The sequence below is a fragment of the Molossus molossus genome, unplaced genomic scaffold (assembly GCF_014108415.1).
Source record: "Molossus molossus isolate mMolMol1 unplaced genomic scaffold, mMolMol1.p scaffold_m16_p_6, whole genome shotgun sequence".
NCBI lineage: Eukaryota > Metazoa > Chordata > Mammalia > Chiroptera > Molossidae > Molossus > Molossus molossus.
Window position 1 is genome coordinate 112,531,202 of NW_023425399.1, and position 24,633 is coordinate 112,555,834.

A 24,633-nucleotide genomic window follows, 5' to 3' on the forward strand; every position below is an offset into this window, starting at 1 on the left:
GGTCCGCTTCACTCTTCCGATAAAGCATAAGACATCTCTTCAGAGCGTCTTCTCTGACTAAGTATGTCGGCATGTGTTGAATTACAGTACACGGTTTATTTCTTCCAAAGACAGTGGAAATGCGTGATTGTTGATTTGATGTATTGCTTCTGGTTATTAGCAAGGTCTCAGGGTGGCAGAAGCCATGTTGATTTCCTTCACCATCATCACAGAGTCGCAGGGCCCAAAGGGATGGAGAGTCACCCGGGTCCACCAGCTGCTACCGGAGCATGAGAAGCCAGGGTGAGTGGGCTTGTGGAGGAGAGAGGGGACAGGGCCCTTGGAGAGCAGTCAGACTGCACAAAGAGGCGAGGTTTGTACCAGGAACAGACAGCACAGGGTGGCTGATGCGTGGGACAGGGAAGCAGGTGACAGAGAAGGATGGAGGGATAGACAAGCCACAGACCCAGCAGCTCCTCTGACTTCACTCCTACCACAATGTCAGCTCGGCCATTGGTCACAAGCACTGAGGGAGATGTATGACCTCTCTGTTTCCTTTTACACATGAGGACATGGGTCAAGGTCAGTTCATGTCATTTGTCCAAGGTCATCTGTTCAGGACGTGACAGAGTCAGAACTTGAACCAGCAGAGCCTGGAGCCCAGTGTCTTACACATTCAGCTTCTCTTTAGCAAGAAAACAGAATAGGTTTAGTAATATTATCTACGCATCACATGCCCATCAGCTTTTACTGTGGTTCTGTCCTGCAGTCAGAGGTCCTTGGCCGCCCTTGTGCAACCTGATTGTATGAACATTCTTAGTAGCGTTACTGAGGTGTAACTGATACAATATAGCGCCCGTACTTAATGCATATGATCTGATGCCTCGGACATATGCACCCTAATCAAGGTAACAAACATATCCGTCACCTCCTGCAGTTTCCTTGTGACCTGCCCCCCTCTGTGGTGAGAACAACGCAAAAGTCAGAAGAAGAAACCAAAAAGTCAGTAGTATTTAAGTATTTTTTTTTTCATACGTGCTACCTCCACTGACAAATACGTTTGCAATCATCTGAAGTAAAACATGAGAGTGTGCACTATGTGTAGGGAAAATAAATGATTTAATAAATACCCGGGAGAATTCAATATCCCTGTATATGCTTGCTTAGAAAACACTTTAGAATAAGAAATATGATTCAGGCTCAAGGACTGAGTGATTAAACCCAACTCAGTTGTGTTTAGTCAGATGTGAAAAATACACAGTTAATTGGTAGGCAAGACCTCAGTGCACCAGGATTCAATTATAGAGTCTTCAAAATACTAGTGAACCCAAAGTTAATGAGACAGTTTTACAGACATTACAATTTTAAGGTACTGATTTATTTTGAAAAAGTGGCAAGGAGAAATTTAATATGCTGAAACATATTTCTGTCTTCATTTTGGAATTTCAATTAAAAGGAATAATTTATTACACAGTGAATAATGAATATATATGTGAATAGATATTATATATAATGTTTGGTGTGCTTTTAATTAAAAGTTCCTTTTGTTCTATTTTGATGTTGGTCTTAGTTTGCTAATTGTCAAAGAAATTTGGTCAATTATATGCTCATTGCCCTCTGAAATATAGGAAATGAAGGGTAACAATTGTTCCACACCACATCAATTAAAATATGCTTGGACATATACCAATCATAACAAAAATAATTGCAACCATGAATCCGTACTATTGTAATAAGTATGATAGTATGGAGTCGGTTGTACCTCGACAGAACACTTGTTAAAATGTGTGTGTGTGTACAACTGAAAGTGATATACATTTAACATTATATAGTCACTTTTTTATTGAGTAGAGACTTATTTTGTAAGTTGTTGATATAATGAAATCCCTTTAGTTGGTTAAATGGATGGTTCATAAAGAGTTGATGATCTATAACTATATAAAACCAAGTGGGGAAAAAAATGAGAGGAATTTTATGTACATAAATTGTTGTTACACCAGAACATCGTATTTGATAATAAAAATGGGTAATCTTATACAAACACTGAGCTTTATTAACATGTTGATTAACCTGCATATTTTAAGCATTGATTTAAAAAAACTTCAGTGGCTATATCCTCAATATAGCAATATTGCATAATTGATAAGAAGCATTTGCAGTTACACATTAACTTGTCTTGTTGCTATACTGTATGGAAAGCTGTTTTTATTTTTATTTATTTTTTGGTACATGCCCCTAGTGGGAACCGAACCCGGGACTCTCTGGTCCGCAGGCCGATGCTCCAACCGCGGAGCCAAAGCAGCCAGGGCTGTTTTTATTTCTTGATAAAGGTTGGGAAGGGCTGAGACTCTGTCTAGTGTTATCTAAGCTGAGAAGACTCTCCAGTCTGGGAGACAGTTCCTCTCCTCTCTCTGTGCCCTGAGAACCGCTGGCCATGGCCCAGGAGGCTGACACCGACTGACACACACTGCGGACTAAAGAGACTGAATAAATAAATATATTTGATACTGTTCATTATGAGTGTTTACTATATGAGCGTATCGCATTCTCTGGACTATAAAATCTTTAAGGACAAAGAACCGTGTGTTATTCAAAATATTTTATTTTTAGAACTTATCGTAACATATTAACCATAGCAGGAGTTGATGCACCTGTCGGATGTCCTTTTGACTGCAAGTAACAGGAACCTCAGCGAGCCCGGCTTCGCGAAATGTAGGTCATCGTGTTCACAAGCAGGGGCACAGGGTGCGCATTCCTGTCCTGCGGAGCGCAGTCAGTAAACTCGCCATCACGCTGTCCCCGTTGTCGATGTGCAGGGTGGCTGTTACTCGCACCTTCTTCCGGGCAGGAAGAAAGTAGAGGGAAAAGGTTTCTCATTCTGATGTGTTCAGGTTTTTGCGGATGGGGACGTTTCTCCAGCAGACTTGCCCTCGCGTCTCATCCGTAGAACCAGGTCATATGCTTCCCTGGGCACAGTGGATGGACAGTGACATGAGGTCATCATGGAAGATTAGACCATTCGTGATTCAGCCTCTGGGTAGGGACAGGGGCTTATCCTCCGGGAGATCAATAGGTTCTGCATTTCACCCGAACAAATTGTGATTTAGCTATCAGCAGGGGACAAGGGGAACATCGGGCAGTAAATGGAAAATTTGTGTTATAATAAATATTACATGGATGGAATTAGATTTGTTAAAAGGAATTACTCATGTCATATGCTGTCCATAATTGCATCTCCATATATATATATATATTTGTATTTTTCTTGGCAAGATTCAATATGAGCAATTTGTTTCTTGGAGGATAATTACAAATGCGTAAATTCCTCTATATTTTTAGTTATGCTGGAAAAGAAAATATTCAATATTGAAAAGATGCATCGGTCCCTTCAATTTTATTTTTTTGAATGTAAGTCTTGCTTTCGTAGCTGCAAGGGAAATCCCAGAGTTAACCTGGTGTCCGTCCGTCCTTTGTCTTTTCTTAGGCCTTAGAAGATCCAGATGGACTTAGATTCCATTTACCGGTTCATCGAGGAAACGCACATCTTCGGGACGCAGCCGTCGGCGGGTAAAGCGCCCGGCGATGGAGATGCGGGGGCCCCTGGCGCGGCGCCCCGGGACCCCCGCCGGTCCCGCCGGCCCCCTGGGGGGCTGCAGCCCCACGCCGCGCCCAGCGCCCGCGCGCGCGCCGCCGAGTGGGACATCTGCGCGGAGCTTCGCCTGCGGGAGCTGGAGGCCGCCCAGGCCCGGGCTGCGCAGCTGGAGCAGACGATGCGCTGGTGGTCGGACTGCACGGCCACGTGGAGGGAGAAGTGGAGCAAGGCGCGCGCCGAGAGCACCCGCGCCAGGGAGGAGGGGAGGCAGCTCCGCCTGCAGCTGGAGAGGGCGGCCAAGGAGCTGAGCGCGCTGAAGCAGCAGCGGAGTCGGGCCCCCGGGACCGAGGCGCTGGAGGCTGGCGAGGCCCAGGCCCGGGCGCGCCCCGGCTTCCCAGCCGCGTCCTGTGGCGCAGGGGACCCGGCTCAGATTGGCTCGCAAACGTGTGAGTCTATCAGAGAGTGTTTGGTAAAAAGAGAATCCCCTACAAAGGAGAACACACCCAGTGTGGTAAGGAAAATACCAGAGGGACCAGAGACTGGCCTTGTTGGACTGTCCTCGCGGTGGCGGGAGGAAGGGGGACGCACAGACCGGGGGCACGGGGTTGGGTTGCCCCTGGGTACCGCAGTCCCGGTAGCTTCAGCAACAGGCAGTTTTAGGGGCCAGAAGTCTGAGATCCAGGTGTCAGCAGGGCTGGTTTCTTGAGAGGCCTCTCTCTTCCGCCTACAGACGCCGTCTTCTCCCTGTGTCTCTACGTGGTCTTTTCTGTGTACGTGTGTCCAAGGTTCTCCCTAGAGGACTGTCTCATTAGGCCACCTCAACCGTCCTTTTAACTTTGTCACCTCTATCAAGACCCTGCGCCCAAAGAAAGTCACCTTCTGAGGTCCTAGGGGTTAGGACCTCAGCACATGAATTTTAAGGGGAACATAATTCAGCCCATGTTCGTGATCTTACGAAATTCTTCTTGGCAAAAACTTGCCCAGCGTTTTTTATGTGAAAAGGAAATATGTGGAGAGATTTCTCTCCATGTGTCCTTGCTATGTCAACAGTACTATAAATTATCCATGCGGGAGTTTGAATGTTCCCCAAGGTTCGCAACTCTGTCCTCACAACTAACACCAGGAAAATGGGTACCCCAGGCCCTGCTTTCACTGAATGTGTCATACTCCTCACTCTTGGAACTTCTCGGTATAATTACACTCTCGAAGTTCCTAAAAATTCTGCTTGAGCCCTGGCCGGTTTGGCTCAGCGGTTGGAGCGTTGGCCTGCGGTACAGAGAGACCCGGGTTCGGTTCCCGCTAAGGGCACGTACCTCAGTTGCAGTTTGTCCCCGGCCCTGGTTGGTCGTGCGGGTGGCAGCCACTCGATGTGTCCCTTTCACGTCGATGTTTCTCTCTCTCTCTCTTCCTCTCTGTCCCTCCCACTCTATCTGAACAAAAAATGGAAAAATGTCCTCCGGTGAGGATTAAAAAAAAAAAAAAAAAAAAATTCTGCTTGAGATACACTGTTTAAAACTCTTTATTTAATCTAGCAGTTTATACACTTATTTATCCATTTAACCACTCCTTCCCACCCACCCGCTTTTTTTAAAACCTGGTAATTACTATTAACATACTTTAGGAATCTGGGTTATCCCTTTTCATAGTATCAGTTTATATCATTACCTCTTTCTATGTAAATACCTGAAAACATGGGATGGTTCTTTTTTTTTTTTTGCACAGATAGAGTAGGAGGGAGAGAGAGGAAGGGAGAGAGAGAGAGAAACATCGATGTGAAAGGCACACATCGAGTGGCTGCCACCCACACGACCAACCAGGGCCGGGGACAAACTGCAACCGAGGTACATGCCCTTAGCGGGAACCGAACCCGGGTCTCTCCGGACCGCAGGCCGATGCTCTAACCGCTGAGCCAAACCGGCCAGGGCGGGATGGTTCCTTTTTAATGCCATCTTAAATTACAAGTCTTCCCATGATGTATGTAGGTCATAGTAGACAGAAATTTCCTTGTACATGGAAACTTCTAAAAGATTGCAACATTCTAATTACTTATGTTTATTTATTCTTCCAGGTTTGTTTTAAATATATATATATTTTTAAATTGATAATCTAAGCTGTTAGTCCTTTTGTGTACAATTTTGGGAAACTGTTATCTGTTCTCAAAATTCAACTGTGTTAATGTATGCATTTGAATGCCTTGATGGAGATGAGGGGTTCTAGCTCAGATACGTTGCTCTGAAAGTACAAATTATTTGTTATTACAAGTAATAGACACCACATTTGAGAATATGAAAGATTCTCTTCACATATATTTTGCTGAGAGATTTTCAGTATCTTGGGACTTCATTTGGAATATTTTTGTATCATCAGTGCCAAGAACATCGTACACAGTAGGTATTTATTAAAAGTCTATTTATTTAGGGAAAATAGATAGTTACAATTCCTTATGATGGTAGTGAATTAAGTATTGGCTGTTAAAGAAGTTTGAATTAGCTGTTTTCATTTTTATCAGTTTTCCTACCAACTCTAAAGACACATACGTGTGAATGGATTATCTGTCTTACCATAGTATTTTCCAAGGAGAACAACATGTCTTATTTTATTGTTTTTCAAAGTGATATACATAATAACCATTAATTGTGGAGAGAATGAAGAAATGAATCATACTAGTAACCTAACATGTATGTGCTACTTTTAAAATAAATACTAAAGATTAAGTATCATTAAGACTTTATTTGAACTTGGCTATTAATTGAGAGTTTATTTGAACTTGGCTTTATCTCACTTTAAACCCACAAGTCAGGGAAAATTTAAATCATAGACAAACATCTATAGCCTGAGTCTGGCGAAGTTTTGGAATCATGACGTAAGATTGTGAGACAGTGCACAGCTCTGATAAATGATGCTCGTGCACATTAAAATGCCCCGTTAAACTCGATTTGACATTTAACTAGCGATCTAAGAAATAATTCAATAAACGAGCCTATTAAAACATCCAAGAGTTCCTTGAAAATTTGTTCTTCTCTGTCCTTCAAATACAGCTGTCTTCTCTTTGAAACTCTCAAGTGCCTTGTGACAAAATAAACTTGAAGGAGAAATTCATAGACTCATTAAATAACTCTTTACAGCTGTTCAAGTCCATGCAAACTATTTTTAGCCATGATTAGAAAAAGAAAAAAACTTAAACTAAAAGTTAAAGCAGATTTTTTGAGAAATGTATTTGATTATAATAAGGTAGAACCTAGAAAGAAAGACGAAGAAGAAGAAAAAAAAAACACTTAAAGAATGCCAGTTAAGCCCTGGCCAATGTGGCTCAGTTGGTTGGGCTTTGTCTGTGCCCCAAAAAGTCACTGGTTCGATTCCCAATCGGGGCGCATGCTCTGGTGATTCCCGGATGTCGGGCTTGATCCCCAGGAAGGTGCGTGCAGGAGACAGCTGATGGATGTTTCTCTCTCATGGTTGTTTTCTTTCTCTCTCTCTCTCCATTCCTCTCTCTGAAATCAAAACAATCATATTTTAAAAAAGCTGTGGCCAGTTTGGCTCAGTGGTTGGAGCATCGGCCTGCGGACCAGAGAGTCCCCGGTTCAATCCCTGCTAGGGGCACGTACCAAATAATAATAATAATAATAACAACAAAATAAAAATAAATAAATTAAAAAAGACTGCAAGTTAAAGCTTGGCCACATAACACGATTAGAGAATGACTAAAAAAATGAAACTATGAATTTGATCCTGAATTGTAATGTGTATTTCCTTCCAAAAACATGGAAATATTCTGCATGGTTTTTCTACTGGGAGATTTAAGAATTCTACAGTAATAGTTGTTTTATGTTGTTTCCTTCAGGAAGAAGGCTTGATTCTCCACCCGTTAGGATTAAATGAGGAGGTGAAACGCTGCTCGGATCGTCTTGATGTATTCGAGAAGGGCAGTTCCGAAAACTGTGCAGTGAAGCCTGGGCTAAGACAGCACCCAGGGCATCCGCCTTTGCAAAATGAAGCACCCAAAATTTCAGCTTTGCAGGTGCATTTGGATGAGTTCCAAAAAATCTTAAGGCAAGAAAGAGAGTAAGTATAACAGTGATCAGTACCATCAATGTCTCCCTTAACCAAGTCTCGTTTTTCGACTTCTTAAAATTGTTAAATCTAGCAAGCCGGCCATTTGAAAATGCATTTTACCCATGATTTAGTCCTTCTGTTCCATTGTTTACAAAATGAGTTTGATATACTGTATTCGTTTTTTAAATGTTGGCATGCAGCTGATACTTTCTTAGTTTTTATTCTTCCTCATAACCTTGCTCTCACCATCTCCGGTAGATTCACCTTATTTATATTTGAATTATTAGTGTATGGGGTTAAAATAGCCAGAGTATTATCTATACAGGGAGTCAATAAAATGAAAATAGACTAATATTAATAACAGACAAATCACAGTTCTGTGATGTATTGACAGAAAAAGATACCTTGGTCGTTGACCACTTTTGGTAAAGAGGAGAGGGCCGTGGTCTGGAGAGTCATCGATCTGGGTGCTCAGATCTGTTTTGCTCAACCTTTTTTGCTTAGCTGATGGTAGGCTATTTTGTCCTCAGTGAAACTATGGATAGTGATGCTTATGTTCCAGTTTGCTTTTGTTCAGTCACAGAACTTCCCAAACGACAGCTATTGAAGCAACAGTCGCCACATGCCTGCTCAGGGGTCTGGGACACGGCTGTCCTGGGCGTGGCGTCAGGGCAGCGCAGGCTGGGGGCTGAAGCCACCCCGGAAGGTGGTGGCTGATCTTAGTTCTCGCCTCGGCCTCCGTGGGGACCCCTGCATGTGGCCTGTGCCATCTGTGTGGCTTCTTGGTCCCCTCACAGCATAGGGCTGGCTAGGTAGGAGTGAACATCTTACAGGCACAGAGAGAACTCGATGCTGTTTTTTTTTTAAATCCTCATCCGAGGACATTTTTCCATTTTTTGTACAGACAGAGTGGGAGGGAGAGAGAGGAAGAGAAAGAGAGGGAAACATCGATGTGAAAGGGACACATTGAGAGGCTGCCACCCGCACAACCAACCAGGGCCAGGGACAAACTGCAACCGAGGTACATGCCCTTAGCGGGAACCGAACCCGGGTCTCTCCAGACCGCAGGCCGACGCTCTAACCGCTGAGCCAAACCGGCCAGGGCTATGCTGTTTTAATGACCTTGCGTCAAAGTCGCTTGGCATCACTTCTGTCATGCTTACTGGTGGAGACGACCACACAGGCTGATGGGATCCAGGAAGAGGGACACCCTCAGTGGCAGGAGGGTCAAAGTCAAGTGATAATAGCACGTAGGAAGCAGCCACTGTGGCCCCCACCTTTGGAAAATGCAACCTGCCGATGCGGTTCTCACTGAATCCTTAGGCGGGTCAAACACAAGTAACGACTGGGAAACTGACCACTAGTACAAATGACTCTATATACTGTTATTCTTTTTTTTTTTAAAGTATTCAGTTTTATTAACTTCCTATGTGAGGGAATATTCCGGGGATATCTGATGCACTTTAAATGTCATATATCATATAATATCATATATTATATAATGGTTTCAGTTTCCATGGTTTAAATAGATTTAAGCAGGGATGAGTACACGCACAAACATTTCACAAATGCTGCATTTGATCTGCCATTCCCTTTCTGCCAACCAGAAGTTTCTTTAGTCCCTCTGATATTTATTCATACCACTAACTTCTTCTTATACCTCGCGACGTGCATAGATTGTGATAATACAGCATCTGGGTATAGAATGAGTATTTATTATTCTGCAATCAGCTATACATTTGTAGTAGAGGCGATCAACATCAGCAGCAAAGGGAATACAATTGAATTAATTTTTAGACCTGCTCCCGTGGTAACACCGTCTGGAACTGCAGGTCTCCGTTAAACTCTAAACTCCGTGTGTTAGTTCCTGAAGGATTGAGCTTTTTAGTGGCTGTAGACCTCTCTCGAGAGTACACACTGTGCAGCTTCACTGCCATAATGTCACGAGAGCAACAGGACACTGTCTCCCGGAGGTCACCTCCCTAAGGTGGTCTGGACACACCCGGGCTCACTGACACACATGTGCACGTGCATGTCCATTCGACTTCCTTGGAGTAAATGAACAACCTCCAGAGAAGTAAATTCTCGGCAGCTGCACACCCCGGACAGGCCAGAGAATAAGCGGGAAGGGGCCTTCGATTCTCCTCTGTCTCCTCACCCTCCTTGGGGAGCCCTCCCAGGGGTCGTGTCACGAATAATCACCAGCGCGTCATCCACAGGAGGCCGCTGCAGAGCCTCTCTTTCTGTCGCAGAGTGTTTCCCAAGGACAGAGCGACACAGCCGCTGTAAATCTGCTTAATTTCGCAGAGGCCTGGAATCTCAGCCAGGGGGTGGCTGATGCTGAGAAGATGGGAACGTGGTGTTTTCTGTGTTCCCAGCCGGTGGGAACATTCCCCGACGGGAGCTGGGGCGTCAGGGAAGAACTGAGGGAGACGTTCCCACCGTCATCCCACAGGGAACCCCTCCCCGAATTCGCGGATTACATCACTTGTACTCGCAGGACTGTTCAGGGTTCTGTGTAATTATCCGGTGTCTGAGAATTTGCCAGCAGCCTGTGCTTTGGGTGTTGAATTAAGAGAACCATTGAAAGGCCAACTCCAGGGGCTGTCCCCTGTGATTTCTACCAGGAAATTTATGGCGTTAGGTCTTCCAAGTCTTCTATTTATTTGAGTTAACTTTTGCGCATTTCTGCCATTTTTCACTCCCCAGTACCTCTTTGCGTTTAGGAGGTTGTTTGCCCAACGAGACAGAGTGTGTTTTCGTGCACAGACTACAAAGTATGTAGTGAGTTTCTACCTTGGTCTCCCTTCCACCTAGGGAGCACGCATTTGATCTGGGAGCCGGCTTCAGAGGTGCCCCCCCGGGTCTTGGCAAAAGCGAATGCTCCCGGGAAGGCGGCACCCCGAATCCATCCTGGTGAAGAGGAAGGCGGGGTGGGGGCTACATCCTGTTTCCAGGGGACCAGCCGCCTCTGGTCTCTCTTGCCAGCATCCCGTGTCTCGTTGTGGTATTGAGGCCGTGCCTGCTAGCTGGACCTTAGTGAGGCTGGGTGCTGCTGATGGGAAGACTTCAGTGGCTTTCAGGGTGTTACTTCTGGCTTCATGCGGTCCCCATTTCCTTCTCCGACTCCCCCAGAGATTCTCTGAACGATTGATATCCTTTCTCCTGCTTAAATCAGCTGCTATGAATGTATTTGCCCGTCAGACACTTAAGGGTACAGGAGCGTGTAAGGGCATCGGGCAGGGAAGGCGGAAGCACTGGGGTCTTCCCAGACCTAGTTCTGTGACCCCCGAGTCGCCTCATGCCTGGAGGCGTCACCTCCGAGCCTTGGGCTCTGGTCCTCCCAGATGTCCCCGACCATGACGATACTCTTTAAAAGTCTTTTCTAATTAAATACACTATATACGGCTTTGGCTATTTGATGACAAAAGCTTAGGATGTAACTATAAATAGTCGGGCATGCAGTCAGAAAATAGCAAACATGTTGAGCATTGAAAGTCTATGTATACACATGTCATTATTTCCTGTTTAACACTCGGTTGACTTCTGGACTTCATGTGGGTATCTACATGTCATTGCCAGTGAATTATTTTTGTCTTGCACAAACATTTGGCATCAATAGGATTTTAAGGAAATACTGATTAGGTATTTTACAATGAGTGTTCACGTCGTTCAGAAATGATTACTTATCCCCAGATATTAATGTGTCAGGAATTTCTGTCTCTGAAAAATATTCCATTTAATCTTCCTGTTTAGATGTCTGAGTTATATGCCCGATTATTATGGGATCATGATTGTTTACACAGTACCAAAAGATTGCAGAGAAATCTAATCATGCTTTCCATAAAATCATTTTGGTTCACCCTTTATTTAATATTCTGCAAATTTTCTATGTTTTAGCACTAGGACTTTGAAACGTTTATATCATCATATCAAATGCTATATTTTTTGCTGAGTTTATCTTAACTTAGTTTTTTAAATAATTTGTGCATAAACTATGGAATATTTTTAGTAAAATTATGTTTTTTCTTTGCCTTCTCATAGTTCAAATAATATGATAGTTTAAATTTAACTGTGTAAGTAGTCAACTATGAAAATCTTTCTAAAATATAGAATACATTTATTAGGCTAGAGAATGAAGGATTTAAAGAGCGCCCTCTGCTGTGTAAATTTAAGTGTGCAACGTCCTTATTGTGTGCTTGCAGAAATAGTCAAACCTTTTGATGAGGCCAAATTAAAAATATCCAAGAATCACATTGACATTACTTTTTATGAATTACTTGTCCTCTCACTAAAATTTACCTTTTTACATTATAAAAATACAAAATTTTCTTGTAAACAATTATTAGTTATTTTATTCAAGATATATACTGAGGAATAAATAAATATACTACATTTAAGTATTACTAATTTGCCTTAAATAAAGAATACAAATAGTTATTCATTTTATATACTTTTACAAAATTATATTATTTTTATCTTATGAACTGACAGGATAGGTATGCTAAATCTAGATATAATCTAGAGATAGTCGGATCTTTAGAATGTGTCTATATTTATATGTAACTAAGATTAAAAGTATAACAAATAGCTTGAAATGTTTTTCTTGAATTTCTCATAATTCCTAGAAGGATTAGCTAACCCAGTAATTTTGATGACTTTTTTGAGAATTGGCATTTATGCTACAGTAATAATAAATCACTTTTATGTTAATGCGAGCTCTCTTGGCTGACATTATAATTTGATTTATTAAAGTATAATGTTAAAAGCTGGTGTTGATTTTTTCAACATGTATGATTTTGAACTTGTAAATTTAAAAATCCAGACTTTTCTCCAATTTTCAAATTATTCTACTTATGAATATATTCTCAAAATTATTTTAAGGAGAAAAATTTTAATGTATGCTTCAAAACACAAATGTAATTAATATCCTTGAATACAAAATGTTAATGTTTTATGTACACTTTTTCCTTAAAACATTTTTAATTCCTCAGAAAAAAATCAATCCCATGTTGTATTGATGCAACTCCAATAAATTAAAATACAAGGGAAAGCAGGCAGAAAGTCAATTATTTTGAACCTGGCAAAGCTAAATGAAATATACTTAACCAACTGTAAAGCTAATTGACAGAATAACAAATTAAACTCGGTTTTGCTCAATATTTATGATTTCTAGTACATTGAACCGGTTTTCTGTCATCACCACGATCATATATAAATATAGACAGTTAGGGAGAGAGCACCTCTGGCTTTGAACGCATTCCCCACACGATCGCCCCACGGTAAGCCTGTTTTGCTCTCATCATTTAGCATGCGCTCCTCCCTGGAGCGAGAAATAGAGCGGCTGCAGTCAGCTGTGTCTTCGTGGAAACAGAAGTATGAAGAACTGAACGCGTCGACGTCCAGAACAAGGAGAGAGGTACGGAGACTTAGGAGGGGAGGGAGACACGGCACTGAGGGCTCTCTGGTCCATGTGTAACCCGGGGCTCCACAGGCCCAAGGAAAGGGGTTCGAAGTGGAACTTCTGCTGTAGGAGGAATATTTCAACTCATGGGTCACTGGTGGACTCAGTCAAACTCAGGCCATAAGAAATTATGTTACAAATCTCTCTCTCTCTCTCTCACACACGCACACACACGCACACATTTTTAGACAGGGAGGAAGGGGGAGAGAAAGGGGGAGAGAGAGAGAGAGAGAGAGAAACACAGATGTAAGAGAGGAAGATCAACGTGAGAGAGACACACCGATCTGCACTTTGGCCGTCAAACCCGAAACCGAGGTATGTGCCCTGACTGGGAATAGAACCTGTGACCTCCTGGTGCACAGGACGACGCTGCACCACAGCAGCCAGGGCCATAACATTTATTTTTAATGATCAACCACATGACACAATGAACGATTCATTTCAGGCACATTAGAGGGTGCTGCTGAAGACGTCATCGTATTGCGACATCTATATCAAATAATTTTGTCTTCCTCTTTTATAAAGCAGTCTGAAACTATCAGCCTATCTCAAGAGTGTTTAGGTTCTTTTCATATTGACATTATGTCATTCAGGATCAGCTACTTGCCTTTCTATTTTGCCTTTGCATTTTCATCAATAAAATGCTGTCATGAATCCTTTGCATGTCACTGGTTTTTAATATTCATTATCACATGGTGGAAAGTTCAGGAACCTTGGTTGCCAGAATATGCCCTACTTCTGGGACAGAGGCAGGCACCCCAAGGGCCAATGGGTACAGAAATGACCAGGCACAGGTTCAAACTCACTCTGTGGACCACTGAGGTTGGAAAGGAGGGAAGGATTTCCCTGATAATCCTAACCGTGTCTCCTGCTTAAAAATCATTTACTACAAAAAATAATTTCAGTGAGAACCACAGAAAGTTAGTTTGAGAACATTTCTCAGTGAGGGGTAAATTAAACAATAAAAGCTAACAAGCTATTTTACATTTATTTCCCCTTAATGTATTTATGTTGAGTATAAGAGTGGTTTTGTTTCCAGCTTACCTATGGATGTGTACACACATGTGTTTATGTATGGACTCAATGTTGGTTTTCACAGGTAGCTCACTGAACATGATGTCTTAGGTGTGAACATCAACAGGAAACTAATTTTATACAGGAGAAATAGTTCGAAGCACACAAATCATGTCATTCTTAGAGTGTGTGTGCATTTGTCCTATAATATAACCGGCTCTAAATTTAATTGAGAAAGGATATTTAAGATAGAATTGGTCTTTAATTTTCAAAGAAACATACATTTACTGTACGTTGCCTCGAGGGGGCAGTGCAGACTTGATAATTTAGTCTAACCGCTTTTTATATAAGTAATGTCACATTTATGTAGCAACTATTTTTGAAAAAAGTTATAGTTTTGATTTGGCTTATAAAGTGATATGTATATTTTAAAATGATTAATCTATTCTATTCAATGATGGCATTTTGGGCATCAGGTTGAAAAATGTGTATTTTGAATCGGTTAACAAAGCTTTATAGATGAGGGGGAAAAAATAGAACCAATGTAGCATTTACAGATAAATTAGGTTTATATTTTGATGCCTAAACATAAATATATATTAATACATTTGTGATGTTTTTACCAGGTAAGATAAGGATAGTGTTGTTATAACGGGGAAAAAAACAACCCTCAAAATTGCCAGGGAATCTTTGTTCAACTGTTCAAATAGTTGAGTGCATTATCCGACAGAGGGACTGTGAATTCGAGCAATGAATGAAAGTGACAATGAATGAAAAAAAGTTGTTATCATAGATGATGGACAGTGAATTTAAACAGAGATTAAAAAAAAAACTTTGAATTATTGTTATGGGTATTATTTTTTAAATATCCCTTTCCACTCCTAAAAAAGGAATTTGTGGTTTTCTTAGGGCCCCTTTAAAAAGATGTGGTATGTGCTCTAGACGTTTTGGCTCAGCGGTAGAGCATCGGCCCGCAGTCCAGAGAGACCCAGGTTTGGTTCCCGCTAAGGGCATGTACCTTGGTTAGTTTGTCCCCGGCCCTGGTTGGGGTTGTGTGGGTGGCAGCCAGTTGATGTGTCTCTCTCACATCAATGTTTCTCTCTCTCTTTTCCTCCTTCTCTTCTTCCTGCTCTATCTGAAGATAAATGCAAAAATGTCCTCGGGTGAGGATAAAAAATAAATAAAAAGATGTGGCATGCACATATATTTAAATTATTTTTGTAAAATATTATAAAAGTTTTAAATATTAAAAACTGAATAAATAAAAGTATTTAGCCATAGGTTATTATTTACATATACTTTGTTTAATTGTTTTATAATAGATGATAACAGAACAATATTTTTATGGTACATTTAGAAATGGCATTTTAGAATAATTATAAGTGTAAAATATTCAAAGTTCCAGTATAGTTGACTTATAATAAAAAATTACGTCATGATACATCTTTAGTATTGTACTTCATATGGATTCTCCTTATTCATTTCTCAGAAAGTCTGAAAATGGCCTTTGCTTTCACAAATGGCCTTTGCTTAGCCCTTCATCTACCACCCAAAACATTTTGAATACAGTGTAATTCTTTTTTAGATGCTAAAACAGTTACAAACAAAAACATGCCTGGCTAGGAACTGCTGATGGAAAGATTAGTAATTTTTAGAGTTGGAAACAGATGTGCTTAATAGACCAAGATTTTAAAAAATGTTTTTGAAAGTCTATGTGCTTTAACAGGAAATCATTGTTAAATCACTGATATTTAGAGAAGAGTAAACATAAGAATTTAATTGTAAAATCTAATAAGTATTCAAAATGCAACCCACACTATGAGTACTAGAGATGATTACACTGAAATGATATTCCCATGCTGAATTGAATCCTTATTTTGCTTATCCTTTGCAAGTCTGTAAATATTGATTTGGGATCAGATTATGAGTTCCAAGTGTGCTGAAATGATCATTTTTATGAAATCTCATCATCTAGAAAATCAAATGTTCATGTAAGTGATAATGATTACAAATAATTTGTGTGCCTTGCTTTCATAATAAACGACTCTTATTCTTTCCATAATGGAAGAATTACCCTTTACCCTACGCGGAGAATACTGCTAACATTTAACAATGAACGTCAAACCGAAAAATGAAATGTAATTTATTAAATCTTCTTAGAAAATGCGCTTTTACCTGGTAACTTTTTAAGGATTTTAGTGAGACATCTTTTTCTGTGTGGTAATAACGACGTTTCTAGCAGCTTATAATTTACTGTGTTCTTTGATGAAACTGTGTAGTAAATACTTAGAGACACAGGCTTTAGGGGCCTCAGCATGGTACTAACAGCTGACACTGAAGCTTTAATTCAAACACCTCAATGCGCCTTCTGATCTGGGGCAAATAAGGCTGGAAATAGGAGTGACGTGGAGCTAAAACCCTATGCGGATACCTTCAGTTTGAAAGAGGTTATGTTATGTGGGATTTACTCTGCATATGTCAAGAGAGGTCATGATCGGCCTCGGTCCCTCTCTGTGTGTGCACGGCGGCCCCAGCGGTTCTGGCTCTCAGGAGAGTCCTGGCAGCACCCCAGGTCCGCCGTGTTTTCCGTCTGGAACCGTCCGGACACTGTCCCCTGCCCCCTGCCGTCACCTCGCCCTTCCCCGCAGGGCACACTCACCTACACTTTACCCACAGGCCTGGCTTCAGTCCGGAGCATCCCTCCCTGCTCCCTTTTCCTCGAAGCCATGCGAGAGGCTTTTCAAAGACCTCATGCCCTGTGTGGTCACTGTGTGCCCTGGCGGGGACCGGCCACTTCATGGGACCGCGCACGGCTGCTCCGTCCCGGCCCGCCCGGGGCTGGGCACCCGCGGCTCTGACCCACGGAGGCCAAGGCTGCTTCCTCGAGCGCTGTGCTGGTGGGCAGGACGGGGCTCCGGCGGTCATGGGGACAGCAGCTGGGATCCTAGGCTGGACTTTCTTTCGCTTCGCAGCCCTGAGGACTTCCCATTCTCCCGGGCTCTGGAGTGACCGTCCGCACACTGGCCACTGGCAACAGTAAAATGGTGCCACTCTTGTTGAAACCTCCGTGTCCTTCCTGTAGGACCTTCCCTCCGACACCCTGGCCCTCTTTCTCCGTGGGACGCAGAGTAGCTGTGGGGAAGTTGGGGGTCTTGCACACAGTGGAATCTATTTTTGGATGTGTCTATTAGATATACCTAGTCAAAGCTCTTTCCTCTCCGAAATATATTTGACAATGTACCACACTTTTTAAAAAACAGCATGGAAGATCTTTTTTTTTTAAAGAAAATCTGTATTTGTGGGTTACAAACGTCAGAGAGTGATGCCCCAAACAGCAAGTAGGCCTGTGTGTGATGCTGTGGGCTCATGAATCCTAATTCATTCCAAGGAAGAGATCATCTGTTCGGAGAGAAACCAAACCTTCTCTACACAAATGATGTTACAACATCACTGTCATACTACAAGGTGATATACAGGAAACATCTAGGGGAAATCTCATTTTTAGTTATTTAGTAAGTTATTGCTAATAATTTATATTATTTTTTTAGGATTTTGTGGTATTTTATGGTATTTGATAGCTTTCTAAAACCTGTGAATTGTTGTGTCCTCCTTTTAGATAAATATGCATTTTCATTCTTAGTTGGCTTTGTCCCCAAATTGTGGAAAATTCAGGCTTCGTAAAACCCGAGTAGACTCATATTCCTCCGCCTTCCCTTCGCTCAGCCTCAGACACGGCGCCAGGTGGCGCTGGTCTGCAGGCTCCGACCGGCCCCCATCCAGGGGGCACAGCATCGCTCACTCACTACAAGGGATCCTTTGCTTGCTTTCTCCTCCCTTGGGAGTAATGACCTGGAGGACAGAGACCCTTTGATGCTCCTTCAATGCTGCAGGGTCTGATTTAGTGAGGAGGGGTCAATAGATACCTGAGCGAGGACTTAATGAAGGCGGGTAATGAATGTCTAAGATGGGGAAGGAAAGTTGCTAGGGAATTAGACTCTACCTTGGCCTATTTTCCATCGCTCCCCCCCCCCCCACACACACACACTATACAGATGGCTTTTGCTGATTCTAAGATGTTGCATTATTTACACAAAAAGGAACAAAGTCCCAAAAAAAGAAAAGTGGTTCTGTCAGCTCTTTGGTTGTGGGGAAGATTTGCACAAGGCAGGCTTCGATCTCCAAAGATTTCAAGATGCCGTATGCCAGGGGGGAGCAGGAAGGTCACAAACTCCAAGTCACCAAGCAGTGAAGATCCTTTGAGACCAAGTGTTTCCAAGAATAACTTGTTTACATAAAGTGTAAACAGCATCGTGTGCATTTAATAAGCTTAAAGCATAGGTTTAAGTACCATTTTAATATTAACACAGAAAGAGTTTGGAGCTGCGAAATTCTCATGTTCACTTTGAATCACGATCTCAGTTAAGTTATAAGACACAGACAGGAGTGAGTGAGTGAGTGGGTTTTTGGGTTTTTCCTAAAAGGGGTACCAGCGAGACAAACGGAAAGGTGAAAGCTCATTTGGGCTTGAGATTTTTTCAGAATGCTCCTAACAGAAGCTCTCTGTGATTTTAACTTAAATTAGAAGGCAGAATTACTATAATACTTTTGATTAGAACAATCTTTGCTTTTACATACATTTAATATCTTTACTGAGATTTATTTCACGTACTGTACAATTGACCCATTTGAAGAGTTCAATTCAGTGGTGTTTAATATACTCACAGTTGTGCAACCATCACTAATATCAATGTTAGAACATTTCATTAGTCCCACAAAACCCTGTATCTGTTATCAGTCACTGCTCATGTTCCTCCAACCCCTACAGCTTTAGGTAATCACGAATCTAATTCAATATTATAGATTTGCCCATTCTGGGAACACCTGGACATCCACATGCAAAAAGATGAATTTAGACACAAATCTTCCACAAATGCAATTTTATGAGTGACATCTTTCAATTTATGTAGGTTTTTGGATAGCATTTTTATAATCTGCTATTCTATCACCTATTTCTGCCACTACTCAATAAAGAACATAAATTTATGCTGATTTTTTTTAAAAAAACCTCATTTAGAAGAGAATAATAGGTGTAGTTTTTTTCTTTGCCACAAGAAAAATATTAACATTCAGCTGTTTTATGTTGTCTGAAGCAAGAGATAAACATTTTTAATATTATTTTTCTTAAATGAATCCTTTGGTTTCACAGACATGCAGGCTACTATCTCATGTTTAATAGAGATGGGCTAAGTCAGAAAACAAAGAAAACATTTAAGTTTGTGAGGATTTGCTGAAATGTGAGATTTTCTTTCCTTATTACCAATGTCAGCACTAATTTTTTCTTGGAGAAGTTAAATAACATACGTTAGCTCTGATCGAAATACATTCCAATGTGATTTTTCTCTGTTTTAGACGACAGTAATTATGGGCTGCTTCAGGCAATATTTAATTAAAGATTAAACTATTCTAATCCTTTAAAAACTCTTTATCTAAAAGTAAAAATCTAAAATGCATTTTTTCTTGTAAGAACTTTGATGTTCTATAATTTCACGGGTTTTGTGAGCTGAAGAACTTCAAAACGTTTGTGTGTTTGTGAACTTAGAGAACAATGTTCTGTGAAGTTTAAAGGGCTTAGAAGTTTAAAGGGCTTAGAAGCAATAATTAAAATAGTATGGCATTCAAAAAATATATCTTGAAGATGCTTCTACTCATGGGTAGGAAGACTTAATATTGTTAAGACATCAGTTTTTCTCAACCTGATCTATAGATTCAATGCAATTTCAAATAAAAATCCCAGCAAGTTATTTTGTGGATATCGACCAACTGATTCTAAAGTTTATGTGGGGGGCAAAAAGACCCAGAATAGCCAACACAATGTTGAGGGATAAGAATAAGTTGGAGGACTGATCCTACCAGACTTCACAACTTACTATAAAGCTACAGTAACGAAGACTGTGGTATTGTTGAAAGAATAGACAAATGGATGAATGCAACAGAGCAGAGAGCCAGAAATAGACCCACACAAATACCGTCAACTGATCTCTGACAAAGGAACAAAAGCAACACAATGGAGCAAAGGTAGTCTTTTCAACAGATGGTGTGGGAACAGCTGGACATCCACATGCAAGGAGATGAATTTAGACACCGATCTTCCATAAAAATTAACTCAGTAGGAATCGTAGACCTAAGTAAAAAACACACAAACTAAAAAACTCGTAGAAGATAACGTAACAGAAAACCTAGATGACCTTGGGTATGGTGAGGGCTTTTTAGATTCAACACCAAAGACATAATCCATGAGTGAAATAATTGATAAGCTGGATTTCATTAAAATCAAAACCTTCTACTCTGCTAAGGCAATGTCAAGAAAATGACAGGACAACGCCCAACGGGTGTGGCTTAGTGGTGGAGCGCCAACCCATGTACCAAGAGGTTGCAGGTTCGATTCCTGCTCAGGACACATGCCCAGGTTGTGAGCCCGATCCCCAGTGAGGGGTATGCAGGGGGTGGCCAATAGATGCTCTCTCTCACTGATGTTTGTATATCTCTCTCCCCCTTCCTTCCGCTCTCAAAAATCAATAAAGAAAAAAAAAAAAAAAGAAAAATAACAGGACAAGCCACAGACTGAGAGAAAATATTTGCAAAATATTTTCTGATAAAAAATTGTAATCCAAATAAACAGTCCCAGAAAATGCATACACACTTTGAATAATTATAAAGGCAGTGTTTATTACAATACATTTCATTTCAAAATGGAATGGAATCTACAATTGTATGTGTATATATTTTTGGGATGCCCTATATATGAAGAACTCCTCAAACTCAACGATGAGAACACAAGCAACCAGATTTCAAAGAGGGACTAAGATCTGAATAGACACGTCACCCAAGGAGACCTACAGATGGCAAAGAAACATGTGAAAAGATGCTCCATATTCTATTTCATCAGGAAAATGCAAATTAAAACAACAGGGAGATACCACTGCGCACCTATTGGAATGGCCAGAGCCCAGAACACTGACATCATCAGATGCTGAAGAGGCTTTGGAGCACCAGGAACTCTGATTGGCTGCTGATGGGAGTGCAAATTCCTTTCAGCCACTTTGGAAGACAGCGTGGTGGATACCGGGAACAATTCTGCCTTGTATACTTGAAGGTTGCAATGAGCGTTGAGCCTGTATGTTTTCAGCAGAACAGCAGTCGCAACCAGATGGTTGTCCCATGAGGTAAAGGATGCATTCACTAACCTTATTGCGGTAAACGTTTCCCAGTATATACATGTATCAAATCATAACAGTGTACATGGTAAACTTCCACAATGCTATGCGTCAATTATGCCTCAAGAAGCCGAAACACAATAGGAAAAAAACCTTTAAGGCCCATCTTATAAATGATAAAAAAAAAAAAAATTTTTTTTTCTTCCTTGTTGGCTTCAAGCAATTTGATTTTGATGTTGTATTGGAATGATCTTGATATATTTGTGATTGGGGTTTGTGAAGTTTCTCGAATCAACCTTTTGAAAAAAACCAAAGCTAAAACTAAAAGCAAAATGAAAGACTGACGTGGGCTATACGTGAACCAGCCTTTGTAGCATCACGTGATTAAACTTTCAACTTCTCTTCCCTTCGGTTTCACGTTCTCCTTGGTCAACAGAAGAATGAAACAGGAGGGATATCCGGAGACATGGGGGAAGGATGGGACCCTCAGCCCAGACCGCTGTGTGAGCTCAGAGCAGAGGTAAGGGCCCGGACCCAGGCTGTCCTGCTCAGCCACGTCAGAACATCAGGAAGTGGTCTACGAGGAAGGATGCTGTTGAGAATCAGATAAAAGAATGATGAGCTTCTAAGTGAGTCGAAGTGCCGTGGAGGGATGTCAGCCCTTCACGAGGTCTGAATTACCTGCACATCGTAGAGAGCCTGTTCGACTGCACCTAATGGCCAAGGCAAGCCTTGCTGTGAGTCAAGGCTTCTCATCAGAGGTTCCGTCACTGCCCGTCGGCGACAGAGATGTCCTGCACGTCCCTTCTGGCCAGGTCAGCTGCGGGCAGCCAGACCGGCAGGGCCTCCCGATTCTCCCCTTGGGTCTAACAGGCAGAATAGTAGAAACGGCTGTTTCCATCCCTCCCACCACCAGGCTCATTTTCACAGATGGTGAACTCTGTTTTCTCTCTGTCCTGTGGATGAAGAAGGAATTATCATCCTGAGAGAGGGGGGCGGGGAGGTTGAATTATTTGCACTTCTTAGAAAATTGTGTCAGGGCATTCAAAGTGGGAAATCATACATAACTTATTTTGGAACAGGGAACTCGGGTGCAGATGAGAAGGAGCTTTTCAGAGAAGGGAATTAAGTGAGGGAACATCTATATGGCTGTGGGGACGTGACTGCTTCTCCGTGGCCTCTTCCACGCACGTGAGCACAGTGCAGGGGAAAACGCAGAGACTGGGGCCAGAGGTGCCCCGGCCGCCGACTGCTTCATGCAGGTCAACTCTTCAGCCTCTGTGAGTGTCCGTTTGCAGACTGGAATATTGGAAAGAAGAATATCAGTGGTTACCACACAGGGCTTTTGGAAAGAGGACACACTGCCAGGGAGACATTGTCTGAGGAGAGGGCTTTGCTGCTGGGAGCCGGCTGAGCGGTCCCGAGACTGAGCACCCTGCCTGGCCCCTGGTGGCGTCAGTGCCTCCCAGGCCGCCCCTCTGCCGTCCTGTAAGGGGTCCTGTGGGGAGGGCAGCTGTTGAGAGATCCTGATGAGAAAGGCTGAACTGTTGCGAACAACTCTTCCGAGCCGTCAAGTCAAAGGGAAGACGGGGGTGGCTTTTGTGGCTTTTGTTTTCTGGACAGAATCACACCGTTGCGATCGGGACCTCGTCTCCTTGGCCCTGAGACGGAGAAGCATCTTCGATCAGGCATGGCAGGTGCCCAGACACACGCCCACGCCCGAGACAGGGGCAGAGGCTGACTTCCTGCCTGTTTGCCAGAAGCCTCCTTGAAAGTCAAGGGCGTTGCCTTATCTCACATTTTCAGGACACATCCGGGGCCACATCAGTACAGGGTCCCCGATGTGCAGCTTCTTAGGTTTGCGGTAATAGACCGTCTGAGGCTCACTGAGTCGGCACATGGCTCTGAGAAGCTGTTCCAGGTCTTTGGAGCTAAGGTGTGTTCCTTAAATCCGAACACATTTCACCCACCTAAAGGCGATCTCCGTAAGACATGGAAGTACTGTGATTCATATTTTTTATTTTAAATCTCCTAATGAAGCACTGGAAGTTGAAAGCCAAGGTAGACAGGAACTGGGATGTCTTAGACGAGGTGCACTTAACGGGGTACTCAGTTGAAGGACGCTGCAGGCTTTGTTCCAAAGGAAACAAACATTGGGGAAAGATTCTATGGAAACAATGATTGTGTGTGTGTGTTCTATATGTGCGTATATATGTGAGCATTTAAATTTTACATCAGAATAATAGCAACCACCTTTCTTTGAAAATAACCACTTTTGTTAGCATTATTTTTGTTTTTTACTATATTCAGGTTTTAAAATCATAACATAGCTCTTTTATAACGTATTGTCCTCTTCACCCACTGTCTACCCCCCATACCTATGAGGTATTTTTTTTAAATTCCACATATAAGAGAAGTCATACAGTATTTATCTTCTCTAACTTATTTCACTTAGCATACTGCCTTCAAAGTCCATCCATGTTGTCACAAATGGCAAGATTTCATTATTTTGTATGGCTGAATAATATCCTGTTATATATATAAATACATATCAATATTTCTTTTTCCATCTATTCATCAATGGACACGTATGCTGTTTTCCTATCATGGCTATTTTAAACAGTGCTGTAATGGACAGGACAGTACACGTGTCTTTTCGAGTTAGTGTTTCTTTGTTTTGTTTCTTATTCTAACCCGAGGACATTTTTGCATTTCTCTTCAGATGGAGTGAGAGGGAGAAAGAGAGAGAGAGAGAGAAACATTGATGTGAGAGGGACACATCGAGTGGCTGCCACCCACAGACCCCAACCAGGGCCTGGAACAAACTGCAACCGAGGTACGTGCCCTTAGCAGGAACCGAACCCGGGTCTCTCTGGACTGCAGGCTGATGCTCTAACCACTGAGCAACCGGCCAGGGCTTGAGTTAGTGTTATTGTTTTCTTCAGATAAATACGCAGAAGTGGAGTTGCTGGATCATATGGTAGTTCTATTTTTAATTTTTGGAAGATCCTCCGCACTGCTGTGCATAGTGGCTGCACCAGTTTACATTCCCATGAGCAGAGCACTGATACTTCTTTTTCTCCACACCCCAGCCGACGTCTTTGCTGTCTTTTTAATGAGAGCCGTTCTGACAGGTGTGGGGTGATATCTCATTGTGGTTTTGATTTACATTTTCCTGATGATTAGTGATGTTGAGCACCTTTTCATGTACCCGTGGGCATCTGTAGGTTTTCTTAAAAAAAAACACCTATTCAGATCTTGTGCCCATTTTTAAATCAGATTGGTTGCATGTTTTGCTATTGAATTGTATGTATTCT

General features: G+C 42.0%; 1 protein-coding gene across 1 annotated transcript in view; it reads left to right on the top strand.

The window, feature by feature from the left end:
• The first annotated feature begins 3,464 nt into the window (after window positions 1–3,464).
• Window positions 3,465–24,633, top strand: part of CCDC102B (coiled-coil domain containing 102B) — a 142,178-nt gene continuing 121,009 nt past the window's right edge. Inside the window, 3 exon segments of the mRNA XM_036245972.1 lie at window positions 3,465–4,082; window positions 7,413–7,633; window positions 12,935–13,043. Coding sequence (XP_036101865.1) covers window positions 3,480–4,082; window positions 7,413–7,633; window positions 12,935–13,043 — 933 coding nt within the window. The 5' untranslated portion in view covers window positions 3,465–3,479.